At 52.9% G+C, this 17,382-nt stretch overlaps 5 protein-coding genes across 5 annotated transcripts; 2 read left to right on the top strand and 3 right to left on the bottom strand.

The window, feature by feature from the left end:
* Positions 1 to 1,069: 1,069 nt before the first annotated feature.
* Positions 1,070 to 3,250, bottom strand: PSV08DRAFT_383558 (uncharacterized protein; the record flags this gene model as incomplete). The annotated part of the gene is made up of 3 exons (XM_066093423.1): positions 1,070 to 1,743; positions 1,836 to 1,884; positions 1,948 to 3,250. The coding sequence occupies 3 exons, from the start codon at positions 3,248 to 3,250 to the stop codon at positions 1,407 to 1,409; spliced, it is 1,689 nt and encodes a 562-aa protein (XP_065949704.1). The 3' UTR covers positions 1,070 to 1,406.
* Positions 3,251 to 4,380: 1,130 nt separating this feature from the next.
* Positions 4,381 to 5,795, bottom strand: PSV08DRAFT_215034 (phosphatidylinositol-4-phosphate 5-kinase-domain-containing protein). Its single transcript, XM_014229561.1, has 2 exons — positions 5,460 to 5,795; positions 4,381 to 5,403 (listed from the first exon to the last, which is right to left on the bottom strand). Exons 1-2 carry the CDS (start codon positions 5,745 to 5,747, stop codon positions 4,552 to 4,554), a joined length of 1,140 nt encoding a protein of 379 aa, XP_014085036.1. The 5' UTR covers positions 5,748 to 5,795; the 3' UTR covers positions 4,381 to 4,551.
* A 1,169-nt stretch (positions 5,796 to 6,964) lies between these two features.
* On the top strand, positions 6,965 to 8,243 carry PSV08DRAFT_215031 (uncharacterized protein). Its single transcript, XM_014229562.1, has 2 exons — positions 6,965 to 7,243; positions 7,325 to 8,243. The coding sequence occupies exons 1-2, from the start codon at positions 7,084 to 7,086 to the stop codon at positions 8,122 to 8,124; spliced, it is 960 nt and encodes a 319-aa protein (XP_014085037.1). The 5' UTR covers positions 6,965 to 7,083; the 3' UTR covers positions 8,125 to 8,243.
* A 3,625-nt stretch (positions 8,244 to 11,868) lies between these two features.
* PSV08DRAFT_171122 (uncharacterized protein) lies at positions 11,869 to 13,965 on the top strand (the record flags this gene model as incomplete). Its single annotated transcript, XM_014229564.1, has 2 exons — positions 11,869 to 12,319; positions 12,383 to 13,965. 2 exons carry the CDS (start codon positions 11,869 to 11,871, stop codon positions 13,963 to 13,965), a joined length of 2,034 nt encoding a protein of 677 aa, XP_014085039.1.
* A 1,683-nt stretch (positions 13,966 to 15,648) lies between these two features.
* Positions 15,649 to 17,197, bottom strand: PSV08DRAFT_215024 (FAD-linked oxidoreductase-like protein; the record flags this gene model as incomplete). The annotated part of the gene is made up of 2 exons (XM_014229565.2): positions 16,506 to 17,197; positions 15,649 to 16,444 (listed from the first exon to the last, which is right to left on the bottom strand). The coding sequence occupies exons 1-2, from the start codon at positions 17,117 to 17,119 to the stop codon at positions 15,649 to 15,651; spliced, it is 1,410 nt and encodes a 469-aa protein (XP_014085040.2). The 5' UTR covers positions 17,120 to 17,197.
* Between the last annotated feature and the right edge of the window lie 185 nt (positions 17,198 to 17,382).

The raw sequence follows: 17,382 nt of genomic DNA, 5'->3' as shown, positions 1-17,382 counted from the left end.
AATATGACCAGAGAGCAGCGGTAACGCCCAAGTGAGGCGTCAATTTGGGCAAGGAAACAAACTTACCTTCTCAAGCCTTGGGATATTGAGAGATTCTTTTTTTGTTTGTAACGTACGTTGTGCAGGATGTATAGTAACCAACGCCTTTCTAGGTTTGCAATATGCAATATGCAATATTTCAATTCTTTTTTTTTTCTTTAAAAAAAATAATTACACAATACCCTAGATATGTATTCATCACAAACAAACAAACCGCTCATCCCCCTCCCCCACCCTCTTTTTTTTTTAAAAAAAAAAAATAACAGTTACAAAACAGCTCGAATATTACCCTCTTTCACGCACAAGATTTCTAAACCATCAAAAATATTTGCCAAAGTTTACGACAACCTTGAATCCTCCGTCTCACGACATTATTGCAAGAAAGAAAGAAAGAAAGAAAGAAAAGAAAAGAAAAGCTACATATTTATTATTACGCCTCTCCACGTTCTCCAACATTGAACACTTTTTTGTTTTTTTGTTTTTTTTTACTCAATTTTCTCCATTTTCCTTTTTTTTTTTGTTTTTAACAATGTGCGAGGAGGAAGAGGAGGAAAGAGATCTGCCAAGTGAAAGCGGAATACAGGGAGAAAAAAAAACAACAACAACAACATTAAGTTAGTTACAAGTTACGGGTTCGGGGGTTCTGAAGCAGGGAAGCGATACGAGGGTACACGGTTTTGCGGAACTATTCCGCGACTGGGTGTGGGTGTGTGTATGTGTGTGTGTCTGTGCGGACAGGGTGGACGGTGTGGGTGGTTGTATGGCTAAGCGATGGACGGATTGGGGAGTTGTTGTGATGATGATGGGACTTTTGTGCATCCCGCGTTTTGCGCCTGGAAAAAAATTTATATAGAAGGGGGCGGGGGGAGGGGGGGATGTCTGAATGAGGTTTTTATGCGGGATGCATTTTTTTGGGGGGAAGGTAAGGGGAAAAAAACAAAATAAAATGTGGTATGAATTCAAGAGAGTATCAATCTTAGTCTGGATAGAACATGATCAATAGTAGAGAATTATATCAAAAAAAAAATATTCATCTCATTCATTTACTACCGTGCTTAGTAGCCGGATTTCTGTCTTCTTCGTCATTCATCCGATCCCTGACATTTCTCATAAATTCATAAGACAAAAATCGTCTCTTGTCTTTATTCCCATCCCAGTAGCCATGTCATAACCACACATGTACAAACACATGCATGCACACATGAGAGCTGCAGAAAAGGGTTAAAAAATAACGAACGACAAAAACAGGCCGAAAATGGAAATGGCACAAGGTACACATACCAAAAAAAAAAGAGAGACGTCTAATAATACAAAGGCCACACTAACATGGTACGACTAAACACGCCATCATGTCTCGGATGCCAACCTTAATAGTCCCTCCTGCGACGCCTCCTCGTCTTAACCGGCGACCCGTTGCCCTCATCATCGCTGCTAAAGTAGTCGTAATCATCCTCGTATTCGTCATCGCGACCATAGTCATATCCACGGTCAGGGCGGCGATCGCGCCTATTATCCTCCCTGCTGCGCTCATCTCTTCGTCGCTCTTCGCGATACTCCGGACCCCGAGATTTGGAGCGAAGGCGGTCGATAATGCTGCGGCTTCTAGCGCGCAGACCAGGGCCTTTGCTGCGCTCCTCCCGGTCATGTGGGCGAGTGCGCGAGCGGGAGCGAGAACGGGATGCAGACCGGCGGTCGCTTCGGCTCCTGCTTATGCAGTCAGAAACTTTCTGCAATGGGGCCACAGGCGAAAAGACGCATGTGTCTATTGATATGTATGAATGCAGCACAAAACGCACCTTGAGCGTGTCGCTAGTTGCCGCGCGCCGAGCGCACCTGCCGCTGCTCCTGCAAGCGTCGTCAGTCTACTTTTACCCATCGTCCTGCCTGCAATTCCGCCAGCCAACGCACCTCCCACTGACGCCGCCAGCCCTTTCTCGCGCAGGTCCATACTGTCGAATCTACCACGCACTTTAGCCATGCGTGAATCTTCTCGACCATGGTCTTTGCTAGAATGGGAGCGACGGGAGTGGGAGTCGGCAGACCTAGCTCGATTCCTATGCCCATGTTCCCCACGGTGCCGGTGGCTACGGTAGGGGTCTACGGGAGGCGGTGCATATTGGACGACTTCTTCGCGCGCAGCATGAGGAGCATAGGCTGGATACGGTGGGTTGCCTGTAGGGCCGTAGCCAGGCTGAGAGTTGGATCGTTGACGGCTGAATGGCGGCGGTGATGGTTGATATCCAGAGAAATCGGTATGATGGTAGGGGTTCAAGGGCGAGTTCGAGCCAACTGGTGGCGGAGGAATCGAAGCATCACTCATTGGTGGGGGAGGTGCACCATTGTATGCACCGTTGGGAGTATATCGAGAGTGGCCTCGATGGGCATCCTGCTGCGTGTAGTCTGCATCGACGCCTCGGGTTGAGGAAGGTGCTGGCTTCGGGGGGTTAGTGAGTGGACGCTGAAGCAAGGCTGCGAGAGGCGGCTCATATGACGGGGTAAAGGAAGCAGAAAGCGGAGAAGCATGAGAGATATTGTCAAGGAAACGAGGTTTAGACAACAAAGGACTTGACGGCGTTGATGTGGTCCGGCTCTTCAACATCGGCCGACTCGTGTCCGCCGGTATCGAATGCTCGGGCATCGTCGCAAGCGTGGCACGTCGAAAAGATGAAAAGTTATTTACCTGGGGCGAGTATCCGTATGTAGGTGTTGCCGTCGGCTGGCGTTCTTGGCCGGGCACCGGGCCGGGAGCATACTGCTGGGCCTCGTAAGGCTTGTACTCGGATGTTGGCGGAGGAGGAAAATAGGGCTGTCTCTGCTCGGGCTGGGCCATGGTTTCTTGCGACTTGCTATGTGAGCCGTCAAGGTCACTGCTGTGCTTATGACGTCGGCCTCGACTTGGACTTCTGCTAGAACTTCTTCCAGCGCTCCTTGCACGCCGTCGCTCTTGCTTTCTTTGCTCGTAATCACGGTCGTAATTGTATTCTTCTGCAGACTGGTCGGCTGGGCTGAAGTCTCTTCGTGAGCGACGCGCGCCCGAGTGATCTTCGCTCCTGTATCGTTGTCTGGTCTCGTTTTTCTGACGGTCTTTGCGGTCCTTTCCAGCGTTCTTCTCTTCTGGTGGGGTAAAGTAACCGCCTGGGATCTTGTGAAAAAACTTGTCGGGAATCTGCTCTGCGCCGTAGCTAAGAGCCTTGAAGGCGAGGGCCGCCATCTTTCAAAGGGGCCACAGAATCCGGATGTTGGAATGTGACGTAGGTTTGACTTATGCGCCGCACTGTGATTGGAGCGCACTCGACTGGGCCGAGCAAAAAGACGGGGGAGCCTGGCTAGGAGGACGGGTTGCAGAGGGTCTGGGTATGACAGTGGCGGATCAGAGAGCAAATGTTGTAGAGTGATGAATATGCGTCAAGTTGGGAGCGATGGGCTAGTTAAGGTCGCTGTTGATAGTGTGGACGTTGGAAGAAGCAAGGTGACAGAGGTGCGTGCGTAGGTGAGATGGTGTGCGATATGGCGAGTGGATCTTGACGAGCAAGCGAGCAGGAGGCAGTTAGCCTGGTATGTATATCCTCACTGGGCACCTGCGCTTAAACCCCACGATATACCCCGATTTGATGCTTCAGGGCAAGCCAGTGCCAGGCGCGTTGGCGAGGTGGCTGCGATGACGTCGTTTGTAGCCCTGGTGGCCCGTGCACTGTTGCTCTATTGGAGCCGCATCTCGAAGATCGCCTACACGCCTACGTACCATGGGAAGTAGACTTGTACAAGCGAAATGGTAACTCCATGGATATTGCCATCATGGGTGTTGCATGTTCTGAAGGACCCAAGACATTCTGTGACAACAGCCTTACAATCATCACGCCACAGTTGTAAAAGGCCGTGGACATTTACAAGATGCCCGTGTCGTGCCCAATACCCTCTTGTGCGTACTTGGGTACGATATTCAATTGCCACAGAATTGCCACTGTTTCTATATGTATCAAAAACCCCTCACTCTACCATTAGTATGAGTGCGATGGCTGGTATAGTGTAAGCAAAAAAAAATCAAGGCCTTGTCTGGTCAGGGTATGACCCCATCCGCTTGCTAGCCACTGGGCCCTAGCAACTAGTAGTATCCATTCACGCAGGGGTATCTCTTTTGTGGGACTATATACGCAACTTAGCCTATGCCTATTGTAAAAATGGTAATGCGTTGGCAAGACTCGCAGCTCGTCAGCTTTGTGACCCCGGCCACTCGCATCTATGGAGCCATGTGCGATGACGACATGTTCCATCTTCTATGCTTCACCGCTTTCATCACACATCACGCGTGCCCTCTGTGGCTTGCATAGCAGTCGAGCATTCAATCGTCACCGTAGTACAGATTGCGAGTAGAATGCCAGTAAGAATCCATGTACTGTAAGCGTGGGTATCGCTGCCATCCAAATCATCCAAACGCCACCGCTCAAACAAAAGACTGCAACCCAAAGGGCCTCCCCGGGCTAGGGCCACAGTCACAGCTCGCCCATCGCCGATTCAAGGCTCGCCAGCAGTGACAGCGGCATGGTTGCGCACTTCGCCTGCGGGTCTGCCAGTGCTATCCAATACTTCCACCATGTCCTCGACCATTCCAAGGAACCTTTGCCTATATTCATCGCTCGAAGTAGTGATACTCATTGGACCATGATCCTTTCCGGGCTTCAACGTGTTGAAGAGCTTGACCAAGCCTGTCAGCGTTTGGGCTTGAAGCGCATCTTTGGCCCAGAAGAAGTCAAGGATGACGGCCCTATAGACCCACTTGCCGTCGCGGGACAGCAGACCACTACGCCATGAGGATCCACGTCCTGGAGGGGGCGGGATCTGGCTATTGTCGGCAGTGCTAAGATTGGCCGGATAACGGACGAGGAACAACGAATAATCCACTGCGTTGTTTTCCTGCAGGACCCTCGAGTCTCGCGAGAGTTGCGCAATCAGCTCTTCCTTTTGATCAATCGTTACCCGCACCTTGTCGTTGAACTCGTCAATGAGGCGCTCCTTTACACTCTCTGGTGCCAGTCTGCCGTTTGCTATATCGCGCTCGGGGTAGAAGTAGTCGTTCGGCTTGAGATCATACGTCTCCCATTGTTTCTGGTGGTGCTCGCTGCAAGTGGATTTCCCATAAAGGATGTTCTCCATTATGATGTGATGACTCGGCGCCGTACCCAGTGCAGCGCCAACAGTCACTGTGGGGCAGTAGAGGAGATCGGTTATGCGGACCAGCAGGGAGTCTTGGTTGAGCTCCATGTGCTCAACATAGGGATCGAGAAGACGATTGCGGAAAAATGACTGTTCGAAATGCCGTGGCAGCGACTTGATTAGGAACTTGGAGTTCGGTGTTGTGAAGAACGTCTACTACCAATTAGTGAAAAGGTCCATCAAGCATACAATAGTTGGGGTTCGCGTACCGATCCCGAATAACCCAGGTCCCCAACTGCTACCAGGTCTGTCCGCTTACTGCTGCTAGGGCTGCGGAAACTCTCGGTGTATTCCTCCTCTTCTATTTCCCATGTTTCCCTTCTCAGCTGCTTAAATAATGACGCGCGAAATCGCGCGAGGGTAAGGTTGAAGAGGGCGAAAAAGGCGTAAATGCGCACCCAGAAGCCGAGGTGACCATTCTCGTCTTTCCCAGGAGAGTCAGACTTGAAAACTGCGCGTAGGATCGAAGTGCTGATGAGACGATCGCGGCGTCCCATGTTGAGCTATGTGCGATATGCTCAAGTATGTGATTGTGCAGAGCTGTCAGTGTTGTAGACATCTGAAGCGCGCTGTTACCAAGAACCGCTATGTCGTAGTGACGTCAACGCGCTAAAAGGTCGACGACCTCGAGAAGCCAGTCTGTGCAACAGAGCTTTACCAATAGGCACTGTGCTAGTTTCTTGGTAGCTCAGCATAACCCTTGGTCACGCCTCAAAACAAACCATATCGACCTCTGGCTGGACTCGGCGATGCGGCTGATGAGTTCGTCTCCTGCTGCAGCTAACATTTAGCTTCCAGGGCGGCCGCCACTACAGGGGCGCCAGCGGTCTTTTGAGCCATGCTTTTTCATGGAGTTGACTATGCAGCGTCTTGACAGTAGCCAGTCCATGAAAGATGACTTGGCGCCAATTGAATGAAGACGGGTCGGGTCCAGGAGTCAAGATAATGATTCATATATACTCTGGAAGCATTATCAGGACACAATACATCCCTGCTAAACTCTGCACTTGTTCTGGAGTGCAAAGACCTCTCAACAATATTCCTAGATCCCTCACTATCCCCGCAATATTAAGTGTCCCGCTACTATCGAAAATATAGATGGCAGTGGGACACGCTCATCGGCTGCAGCCACCAGATCAACATCCACCTGCGGCAACACTGTCTATTGGCTCTGTTGAGATCTTTCTCCGCGGCATACTGCGGAGAGAGCCTGCGTTCCGGTAGATTGCCATCTTGGCAACATCACACGGTTGTGAACCTCAAACGAGGGGTCTGTTTCTTACATCTTACGAGTCTGGACCGTGGTGTGACAGTGGCTGGCAACCTCACAAGCCATGTATGCAGAACACAGTCATTGGTCTAGAAGCGTCTGAAAAGGCATCCTGCCAAGTGTATGTGGGTATAACCATGGTGATAGACCCTTGAACGTATAAAACTTTCCTCTTCAACTTAATCCCGGCGGTGAGGTTGACGGCTTGAGCCCCCACATGGTTATGCCTCTCGCATTCATCGTAACAGTAATCAAGGGGTCCATCCAACACGTCGGGCATGCCTATTGGTGGTTGTTATATTTTGTTGACAAACTATCGAGTATATGCCGTGTGCTACAGCTGCAGGGTCATCGTGACTATGCTGACACGTTAACTTAATTCAGCATGTTACGACTAAACATATAAATTGTGTATGCGCCTCGTTGTACAAAATGAGAACGAATGCTTAGCAACATACACTTAGCTCACAAGGAATTTGACACAGGGGCTTACCAGCAATCTTTGTATCCTTTTCTCAAGTCTTGACCACATTCTTGCATTCACAGCATACCCAAGTCACAAAATGGCGGCCGCAGATGTCCAGCAACCACCTGTGGAAGAGGCAGCACCGGCACTACCAGACTACCTCACAAACCCTAATGCTGTCCTTGGAGACAAGGAGGCCAAGTGGCGATATGGCCGAGCACCAGATTACACCAAAACGCGAAAAGTATATGCCGAAAGTAAGTTCCCCGATTTGGAAGATGGGCCAAGTTCAAGGGATGTGGTCATACCTTTCGTGCTCATCTAATCGCACACGGCAGCAAAGCAAAAGACACACGAAGCTGGGTCTCTGCCCCAGCTGGTGGAGAATCTAGTCAAGAACTGGGAAGTGGAAGCGTCGTTCAAACCAGACATTTCCGACTGGCGCACCATTGACACTGCAAACTACTCATTTGCCATTAACGGGGGCGAGGCCGAGGGAGCAGAAGCTATGCTCAAAGTGGGCACATACAATGCCATTATTGCGCCAAACGAGTACTACTCACCCGAATACTCGGACTTTGCGTCATCGCATAAGACATTCAAGCGGATGATGCCGACATTTGCGTGGGAGGTGCTCGAGGTTTATAGCGGACCACCAACAGTCAGTTTCCGGTGGCGGCACTGGGGTATCATGAAGAACGACTATGTGGGATTCAACAACAAGGGGGAGAAGGTGACGGCCAAGGCACACGGCGGGCCCATCGATATCCAGGGCGTGACTGTGGCGACGGTCAACGACAAGGTGCAGTTGCGCGAGGTGAGGACGTGGTTTGATCCCATGGACATGTTTAGGCAGATTGCGCCGCACGGTGTAGTTAGCAAGGAGAACAAGCCGGACCATGTATCACCGGCGGATGCGCTGGATGAGGCGCAAGCTGGCGTCAAGGTGCCAGAGGAGCAAGAGCTTCCTGATACTACTGTACAGAGTAAAGAGGAGTTTGAACGAACCATTGCCGAGATTGATGAGAAAAGGGCAGAGGGGCAGAGAGCAGAAGATGTACCGGATGGCCATGTTGATGTTTCCGGTGCTCAAGGCGATGTGGGCGCGTGCCCATTCATGTCTGGGGCGACGCGTTGAGTGAATTAGAGTGACGAAGCTGTCGATTACAACTCTGATTAGTTGGAGGTTAGTGGGCATGTAGCACGTATGACTGTTTAGCGTATCATCTTGGTTAGTCGAGAAGTCCACTATTTTGTGCATATTTGTTGCCTCTCTCTCTGTGTGTGTATGTGCTGGGACAGAGGATCCATGAGTCAAGTGGCGAACCAAGTCGCTCTTGCGAGAAGCATTACGATGGATTCTATGCCAAGAGCAGAAAATAGCGGATCTGGCTTTTCTTTGGCTCTTGCCAGATTGCAGTTTTCGCGTTTTTCACGTAGTCTGTCCAATCCAGCGTTATCTGCGTAGACATCCATCTCGCATTATCAGATCAGCAGCCAACCGAGGAACGAGCATACCACGTGTACATGTTTGGTGGAGACGGGCGGGCCTGCATTTCTTTACTCATCAATGACTGTACACTACACTTGGTCGGTGGCCGAGTTGACTCGACTAATCAGGGGGGATATGGAAGTCCTTCCTAGTCTGGACAGAAGTCACGTTGGCGTTGGAATCATAAGTGGGGCGTGCAAGAAATACAGACGCAGCTGACCAATGTGGAAGCGGCGATATTCAGGCTGTATGGAAAGCAGTGAAGCTGAGGCGTCAGTTGGAGGAGAGGAGCAGGTGGGCGGTTGGCCTTGAGAGATGGGCAGTGGAGGGTGTGGTGGCGAGAGGATGGATGGACCCTCGATGGGTTCGTTGGGCGCGGTGGTGCAAAGGATGCCGTCTGCCGTGGTCTTGGGCCGATGCGGTGACGAAAAGGTGATACATTGCCAGTGTGTAGAGTAGATGGAGGAGGTGTAGAGTCCAAGCCATCCAAGCCGGGCGTTGCCTGTTGCTTGCCCAACCATGGTCTTGGCGCCATATGTAGGGCTCGGGTTGTAGGCAGCAGTGAGTCATAGCCTTGTTTGCTCACCCCATCAGCATCGTCATGATCACCGCCACAGTCGCGGTATTTGGCCGCCTTGGGCTCCTGACGGGCTCCTTGTGCTGATGGCCCGTGGCGATGGCGATGATGGTAGTCGTGGTGTTGATAGTGCACATGCGGGAATGATTTTTTTCGCAGCCGTGGATCGAGGCCATCCATGGCTGGGGGAGGCCTGGTGGCGGGCTGCACTCACTGCACTACGCTGGGCGATGCTGGGCTACGCTGGGCTGGGCTGCTGGCAGTGTTGCAGTTTGCAACAAGCGGGGGTGGCTAGCGTATTTGCATCCGGCCTCGCTCCGCCCACACCGGAACAAGTCGCGTTCCGAGCGAGGAGGGCAGTGTCGGAGAGGCAGGAACGCTGGGCTGTGTGCCTGCCTGCCTGCCTGTGTGGGTGGGTGTGTGCCTGCACCTGTGTGTGTATGTGTGTGTGTGCGTGTGCGTGTGCGTGTGCGTCATGGGGGGCGGGCAAGGCATTTGGCTGGGGGAGCAGCCAAATGAACATGGAACTGGAATTGCATCGTCGCATGATGAGATTACGAACGTCGCAGCAGCCATTGAGGCGTCGGCGGTACACAGAGGCCATGCACGGCACGTCCAAGGCACAGAGCAGGCTGCTTGCGGCCTAGCGCGCGCACATGGGGCCAATGACGGCGCAGCCACACGACCACAGCCGGTCCCCTCATCTCAACCCAGCTGAGGGCAAGCGACGAGGGTGTCACGTCAGAAACCGCCGTCCCGCGCTACTCTGGCACGGAGCGTTGGAGAGCAGACGCGGCCATGGTGGCAGCCAAAGGGGGACGCCGTGTGTCGCAGCAGCTGGCCCCCTTCGTCGTCGCCGCGTTGCAGCGCATTCCCGTGCACTTGGCCGTGTAGGGAGACAGGGAGCCAGGGAGCCAGCCCGGTGGGCGGCAAACAGCAGACTGGAACCAGCAATAATAGCAGCAATAGCAGCAATAGCAGCAATAGCAGCAGCAGCACCGGCACCAGCACCAGCACCAGCTGCGCCAGCCATGGCGGCACTGGGCAGGCCATGCCATGCGACTGCGGCCAGTGGATGGCTGCGTGATGATGGATGCGCGGAAGCGTCTCACGCCCCTTTGCGTTGGACTCGTGCGCCCGCAGTGCATGCTCGCTACTCTGCATGCGGACAAGAAGCTGCGTCGAGCAAAGGCAGCGAGAACAAGACGACGTCCCTTCTCAACATGCATCGAGACAGCAGACAGGCACCGTCGACGGGCTGCATGGGCGTGTGCCCAGGTGGCGGCGGGCTGCACTCGGCGCACGTGGGAACAACAATGAGGCAAAGCAAAGAAAAAACCCTGCGCCAGAGCGATGAGTCTTTGGCCCGGTCGCGCTGCTGTGTGGCAAACCGGCAAGCTGGCCAAAGCGCCCGACCTGGCAATGACTGGACCGGGGGCGGCGCTGCGACGAGGGTACGGGGGTTCCTATTAGTATCGCCAGACTGCCGCCCAGCCCGTCCTCCCCCATCAAGACAGCAGAAATGGACTTCACGACTCCCTACAGCGCGCCCTGGGGCCTGAACTAGGTCTGTCCCATCCACAGTGTCGTCTGTTCTCTGTCGCCATCGCCCTCTGCCGCCTAACCCGCCTCCCGCCTTTGTCTAGGTAGCAGTCACCGCACGACCGCCCGTCGCCGCCACACTGCCGCCTACAGCCTACCGCCCATAGACTCATCCTCACTCGTCTCCTACTCACCCGCCCCCCAGACGAGAGAAAAAGGCCCAAGAGCCGCATTCTCCGTCCTCCCTCTTCTCTCTTCATCTGTCCCGTACCTGCGTCGCGATACCGCTTCCCCGCCACCGTTGCTGTTCGCGCCTTCCCACCTTTACCGACTCTCCGACCGCCACTTCCTCACACGTCAGAACCTCAGCTCCTCCCACCACCACCTCCCACCAGTTTACATGTACACCACCATCCAATAGTAATACACCACACACTCACCACACAACCAACCAACCACACACAGTCTCTTCGACCTTCTCCTTCCCCACCATCCCACTGCCAGCGCGCGCCAAGTCGCTCCAGTTTGGTGTTACCGCTGCACGGTAGCCACCATCCTCGAACACTTCACCCTTCGCGTTCCAGTACCACAATGTGCTATTCGGCCTACACTGCTTCAGTCACTCGTCGCTCAGAATTCACCACTACTTTCGGAAACAAGGCCTTCATCGGAGGCTTCGCTTGCTAGACTTCTTCCCCGCATCCTCTCAGGCTTTCAGCTCGTGCGACGGCGCCCATCCCGCTGTGCAATAGCTGCAACATCCGAGTGCTTCGCGGACAGTCTCCTACAACGGTCTTGTTTCGGTGATTCTGCAGTTGACAGTGACTGGAGTCTTTTTCTCTGGTAACGCATCTGGCAGCTTTTTTCGACCACTTGACACTGTTCGAATCTTCCTACCATTTGCGACCTCGTCAACCACCCCTCGATCCTCTTACGTTCCACGCTCCTCGAGCTCTCCAGACCGCCATCACACCACTCGTACAGTCACCCCATCCGTGATCACCGAGTGCTAAGCGTTCCGGATCAAGATCTCAAGAACATACGTCAGAAGACACAGGGTCGCCCTCTTACGGTTTGTCCCATCGGTTAAGTCCTCGGTCACCCCACGACCATCTCATCACGCTCTTCGCCACCTCTTCAGGTCTACCTAACGGTCAGCACTCGAAGACGTAGTGACAAAGCATAGCCACACCTCTCCACTCCTTCCTTTATTGTCATTTCCCTTTATCAGGTCCCAGTCCTGTCTACACACACACACACTTTCTTAAACAATGAGTCTCGATATCCCCCGTTCAAACTACGGCTTCTTGCCCGAAACACACCCATATGCCGCTCCCCTTTCTTCTTCGGCATCCTCTTCCACCTCATCAGTATTCTCAGACGCTGCATCACAGATATCCAGCGCAAGCTCCAGATCAACCCATTCCAATTGGGACTCTGAAGAATGGAGTCGCAGCCAAGCCGCACAGACATCCGCTGTCGACCCCATCAGCCTGTCTGCCTTTCAACAACTTAGCAGAGTAAGCACTTTTCCTCAGTATCAACATGCAGTGTGCCGCGACTCTATGCCGGAGAGGCTCCCTTCTCTGCGCGCAGAGTTTTTGGCCCCACAGGAGCAGCGACAGAATCCACGTCGGTCGTCGGCGAACGTCAACCAAAGACCTCCACCCCAGCTCGTCCGGCAATCCGATCGCAAGGTCAACTTCGTCGATTGCCTCGTCGGTTAGTACCCACTTTAATCCATGGCCCAAAGACCACTCCGCTGATTTTTTTCCCTCCTTCAAGATTCCGCTACTCAAATGGTAGAGGTCATCTGGCAGCTTTCTGAGCCCAAGAGCCGCTGTGAGAATGCTTCTGGACGCGGAGTACTTCCTCTTCGCATGTTCATCCAGGAGACTCTCCGCCGATCACGCACCAGCTACTCTACGCTCCAGGTTGCTCTGTACTACTTGATTCTCATCAAGCCCCACCTGCCCAAGCATGACTTCACCATGTCCCAGCCTGAAGACGCTTCTCTTCGCGCCCTTCAGTGCGGCCGTCGCATGTTCCTTGCTGCGCTCATCCTCGCTTCAAAGTACCTGCAAGACCGCAACTACTCGGCTCGCGCGTGGAGCAAGATCTCGGGCCTCAAGGTTTGTGAGATCAACACCAACGAAATGGCTTTTCTAGAGGCTGTCAACTGGAAACTCCACATTGTCGATTCGATATGGGAGAAGTGGCAAGAAGTCGTTTTGCGATATACTCCTACCCTCCCCCCTCCTTCACCCGGAGCTTCCATTCCCAACCACTGGAAAGATGTCATTCCCATGTTGACACCTGAGCTGGATATCATTGAAGTGACCCCCAAGGCTTCCAACGCTCCTGTTCGCCCACCATTGAGGACACAGCTGAACGCGTCTCCCTACCGCCAGCCATCTCTTGACGGATGTGGATCGCAAGAAAGCACGCCAACTCCGTCTCTCTACCAGGTGCCTCGCTTCTTGGAGCCAAAGCCAGACCTTGTTCGCACACCATCCCTGCCGTCCATGGCTCGCTTGGGTCCTCTGCCCACGCCCTCGCTGACACCGCAGCCAATTGCCAACAACACCCCTGTCGCGGGTGCCATGTCTTTTGGACTGCGACGTCCGTCCATGTGCACAGCAATGCAACAGGCGCAGTGCTCCTCACTGGCGCGCTCTTGTGTGGATCAGTTCAACCCAAGCATCAAGAACGGTTTAGAAGCCTACCACTTCCCGAGCCGACGACCTTCCTTGGCTGCTTCCAACGGTTCTCTATCATCATCTCCAGAGTCCATGATCTCGGATAACTCACGCTCCTCACGGGCCTCGTCAATCTCGTCAGTTTCATCCGCCGGTTGGGCGCCAAACCAAAGTCAAGCCAATTTGGCCCGACTGGCGACCTGCCGCAGCGCAAAACTGCCGTACCCGACGTTGTCCAAGTGCAAGGAGCAATACGAGTACGCCCCGAGCGAGGCCCTGTCCTCTCCCGATCTGGATAGCTTCCACATTGATGATTCGGATTCTTCGCCTGCCAAGGTTGCGAGCCCTGCCGTTGTTGCTCCTGCTAGCCGTAAGCGCGGAAGGTCATCTGTTGATCTCCAGCAAAACGTGCGACACATGCTCCACACCACCCGCTCGGCATTTGATCTTCGCCACAAGACTGTCCTTCCTGACCGATCGATTGCACAGTCATTCGCCTTTACCTCGCGTAGTGAACCAAAGGGGCTGCAGTCCCCTAAGAACACCGCGCCGGGTTGCTCGCGCCTCCCGGTCCAGAAGGACTTTGGCAAGAAAAGATCATGCTGCAGCACAGAGGCCGCGCAGGCATATCGTCCGCAAGGCCCTGGCATGTGGGCTGGTATCCTATGAATATGACACATCGTCTACGAATCCTGAAAAGCCAAAAAGAAGGCTTAATGAAGAAAGGGCAAGGCAATATCAAGCCCCCCCCTTGTTGATTTACCTTTACCCTCACATCCACATCCACACAGTCTCTCTACACGCCCGTGTATATTTTCTTTAACCACGTCTAAACCACTCGACAGTGTACGTTTTCCTAGTTTTGGGACGGCACAAAAGGGTGTACAACACATGTTTGATTTTGCAGCTATCTAGCTCTCTAGTATACCTAATAGGTTTACTTGTTGGCGTTTCTTTTTTTATCATCTCTTTTGTTACATGTTATCAATCTTGGCGTTAACAATTATCACTGGGAAGCTTGCTCAGTTGAGCAACAGGTGGGAAATATCCTCGATTTGCAGCAAAGGGTGCATTTAGCATGGTCAAACGGATTGCAGGCAGGAAAGGAGTTTCAAGTTGGCTCACACGCCACAATACCCTTGGTGCAGTGTGCGTTTACGCTACGGCGGTTGATGACGTGCAGCGCTACATCTAGTGAGTAGATAGTGGTAGTTGAATCAGATGCTGATGATGCATAACTTTTTGTTTGTTATTGCTGTGTTTGTGTGATGTTTTTTCGCCCTCAGCTGTCTACTTACAAGTTCTGGAACATGACATTCATCACACCCCCGTCCTCCTCGTGTCATTAACATGCCTCCCCCCTTGGCCATGATTCTCCCTCCCCATCTCCCTCGCAATCGTAACACTCTCCCTCACCGCCCTCCCCACAGCGCCCCTCACCCCCATCTCCTCCAACACCATGATGCCTCCAATTGTACAACCCTCGGGACTCGTCCCCATATCCCTCACCTCGCCCGTCTTCCAACCCGCCAAAAAAACATGGCCGCACTCCCCGCCATACTCCTATACACCTGCTCCTGCGCCACTCGGCGCGGCAACCCCCACTTGCCACGGCCGCATCCACCATTGCATCCACGATGACGGCCCAGAAGGGCTGGCGTGGAGCCGCTGACGGCCGTGGTGGCGGTCATGTGGTGTTCGTGGACGAGGGCTGTGGTGCCGATTGCTGCGAAGAGGGATCTGGCTGTTTCGAGGAGCTGGGGTGGGGAACGACGGCGAGGACGACGAGGTCGAGGGGGCAAGTTGGATGGCGGTGTGGGAGTGGGAGATTTGGGCGTGGATTGTGGGCCATGATGTCTTTTGTTATCGTGAGTCTGGGGTGGAGATTGGTGGGTGGGTAGTAGGGTATCTGGCCCTGCTCCTTCGCTGACCTAGAGCACCTCGATATTTCCAAGGAAAAAGAAATGCGGGAGTTGAATTCGTCTTTGATAATTTGAAGTTGGTAGTATTTTTGAACTTTAATTGCTTGTCCTGTGTGTCTTTTATGTCAATGTTGCAGCTAGCGCTATCTCGGAAGGGAATACTACATTTTCCCAAGTTGATCACTTAGTGAGGGGTGAGCTAGCCACTACATACAGAGCTTTAGATTCACGCCCTCGTACTTTGCATGAGCGTCTTGATCAACTGCACGTCCCTCAAGATATAGTCATGTCAAAAAACCAACACCTGAAGATAAACCATTGATGCATGCACACTAGTCTTCTTCCAGCCAATCTTACGACTACGAATGGGTCGAGGCCTCTCAGCACAACTCGTAGAATTCAAACATCGTATCTATACTCTATCTCTACACTACACCCATAGAAACCTTCTCCTAGCCTCCTTTCTCAACGCCGCAAACTCATCCTTTGTCCGAAGCACTGCATCGCGATTTTCCACCGCCCGCCGAAGCAAATACCCTACACACTCGCCCATGCTACCCCAGGTAGTGCATTTAAACACCTCGGGCGACACCCCACCCTTGTCCTTTTCTGCAAGCAGCGAGAAACTAACTTCGTCCGACATGCCGTGTAGCTGGCCATACGCAACCGGCACAGTGGGCAGCCCAGCTTCCACCCGCTGGCGATGCAGTGCGCTAGCCGCCACTACGGATTCGCGGTTGTGTGATGCAAGGAGTAGATTCACCGACGGAAAGGGGCGATTTTTCCCTCCAAAAGGACCGAGTCGCTGGCGGAGAGCGCCCTGCGCTATGGTGTTGTACGCATTATCGGTATCCTCCTTTGTATCATGTATCAAGGCCCGGTTATCAGAGAGAATGTATGCTCCACGCACAAGCTTCAGACCTAGGGTAAACCCGTCTTTCTCGGCTTCGGCCATGTGTTGCTGGACTACGGCGGGTGTTTCTTTGAGATAGGCTTGGTAAGTGTTGTATATGACTGCTTTGCCGTCGCGGTTGAATTTCCGCATCAACTCCAACGTGGTGCGGGCGATGCCATGCTGCCAGTGCTGAGACTCGGCGTCGATTATGATTTGGATGCCGCGTTGCTTGCATTTTGTGGCGAGCTCGTCAAGGGCTGAGAGCATTTGCGGGGGTGGGAGGTTGCCTTGACTGAACGCTGCGGAGACGGCTGGCCCGCCGCCTGTTGTTCTATTCAGACATTAGTCTTGCTTTTCTCTCTTTGCACCTCTCCAATAAGTGATTTACTAACTTCAATGCCAGAATATCGCCTTTGGAAATCAAATCCAACGTCCGCAACGTCCCTGCTCTCCACGCTTCAATATCCGCATCATGCAGCACGGCCTTTCTATCAACACTCTTTTCCAAACTATCATCCTTCGCAGAGCCTGCTTTATGATCAAACACCATTTCCTTCGCGTACGTCAAGATGACACCCTTGAACCCCAGAGCCTTCAGCTGCTTGACACAAGCTTGCGTCTCTTGCTCTGTTTCTCCCGCACAAAACTGATTATACAGCGTCCTCTTCAAAACAGCTTTCAAAACCGGATTTCGATCCACATTGAATAAGAAACTCCGATTAGGTTTCGACAAAAAGGACAAAAGGTGTAGCGACGGTATCAGAAGAAATCTGTTAGATGATATAGTCGCAATGAACAGAGACCGGAGTAACATGTGTGTCGGCATCACAGAAAGCGGGTACTGAACCCGTTGCTGAGCTGGTGCATGTCTCGCCGACTCTCTCGTCCGTGGAAGCGTAGTCGTAGAGCTGAGCCGGATTCCGAATCTTCCAAACTCATTGTCGAGGAGGCTTCGCCTGCCGTGTACGCATTGTAATCCCTTTCCGCTGAGTCGCGGTCGAAACATGGTTGCCCCTATACAACAAGCAAGGTGCTATAAGATCTAATTACTGTTACCCGGGAAAAGAAATAGTGTGGTAAGAATAGAGAAGCAATAGATCAACCATGTCTTGGAGATATGTGCCTCATTCTCCAAACAAAGTACCCTTATCTCCAACCCACCGTCTATCACGCACATCACGACCCCGCTCCCACATTTGGGACGTGGGGTGTGTACTAGAGCGTGGTAGGTGGAAGCACCGTACTAGCGCGGAACCTCAGCCGATTGGT

This window comes from Bipolaris maydis (genome assembly GCF_028858645.1).
Source record: "Bipolaris maydis strain C4 unplaced genomic scaffold PSV08scaffold_2, whole genome shotgun sequence".
Classification (NCBI taxonomy): domain Eukaryota; kingdom Fungi; phylum Ascomycota; class Dothideomycetes; order Pleosporales; family Pleosporaceae; genus Bipolaris; species Bipolaris maydis.
This window is presented reverse-complemented; position numbering and strand designations above follow the sequence as displayed.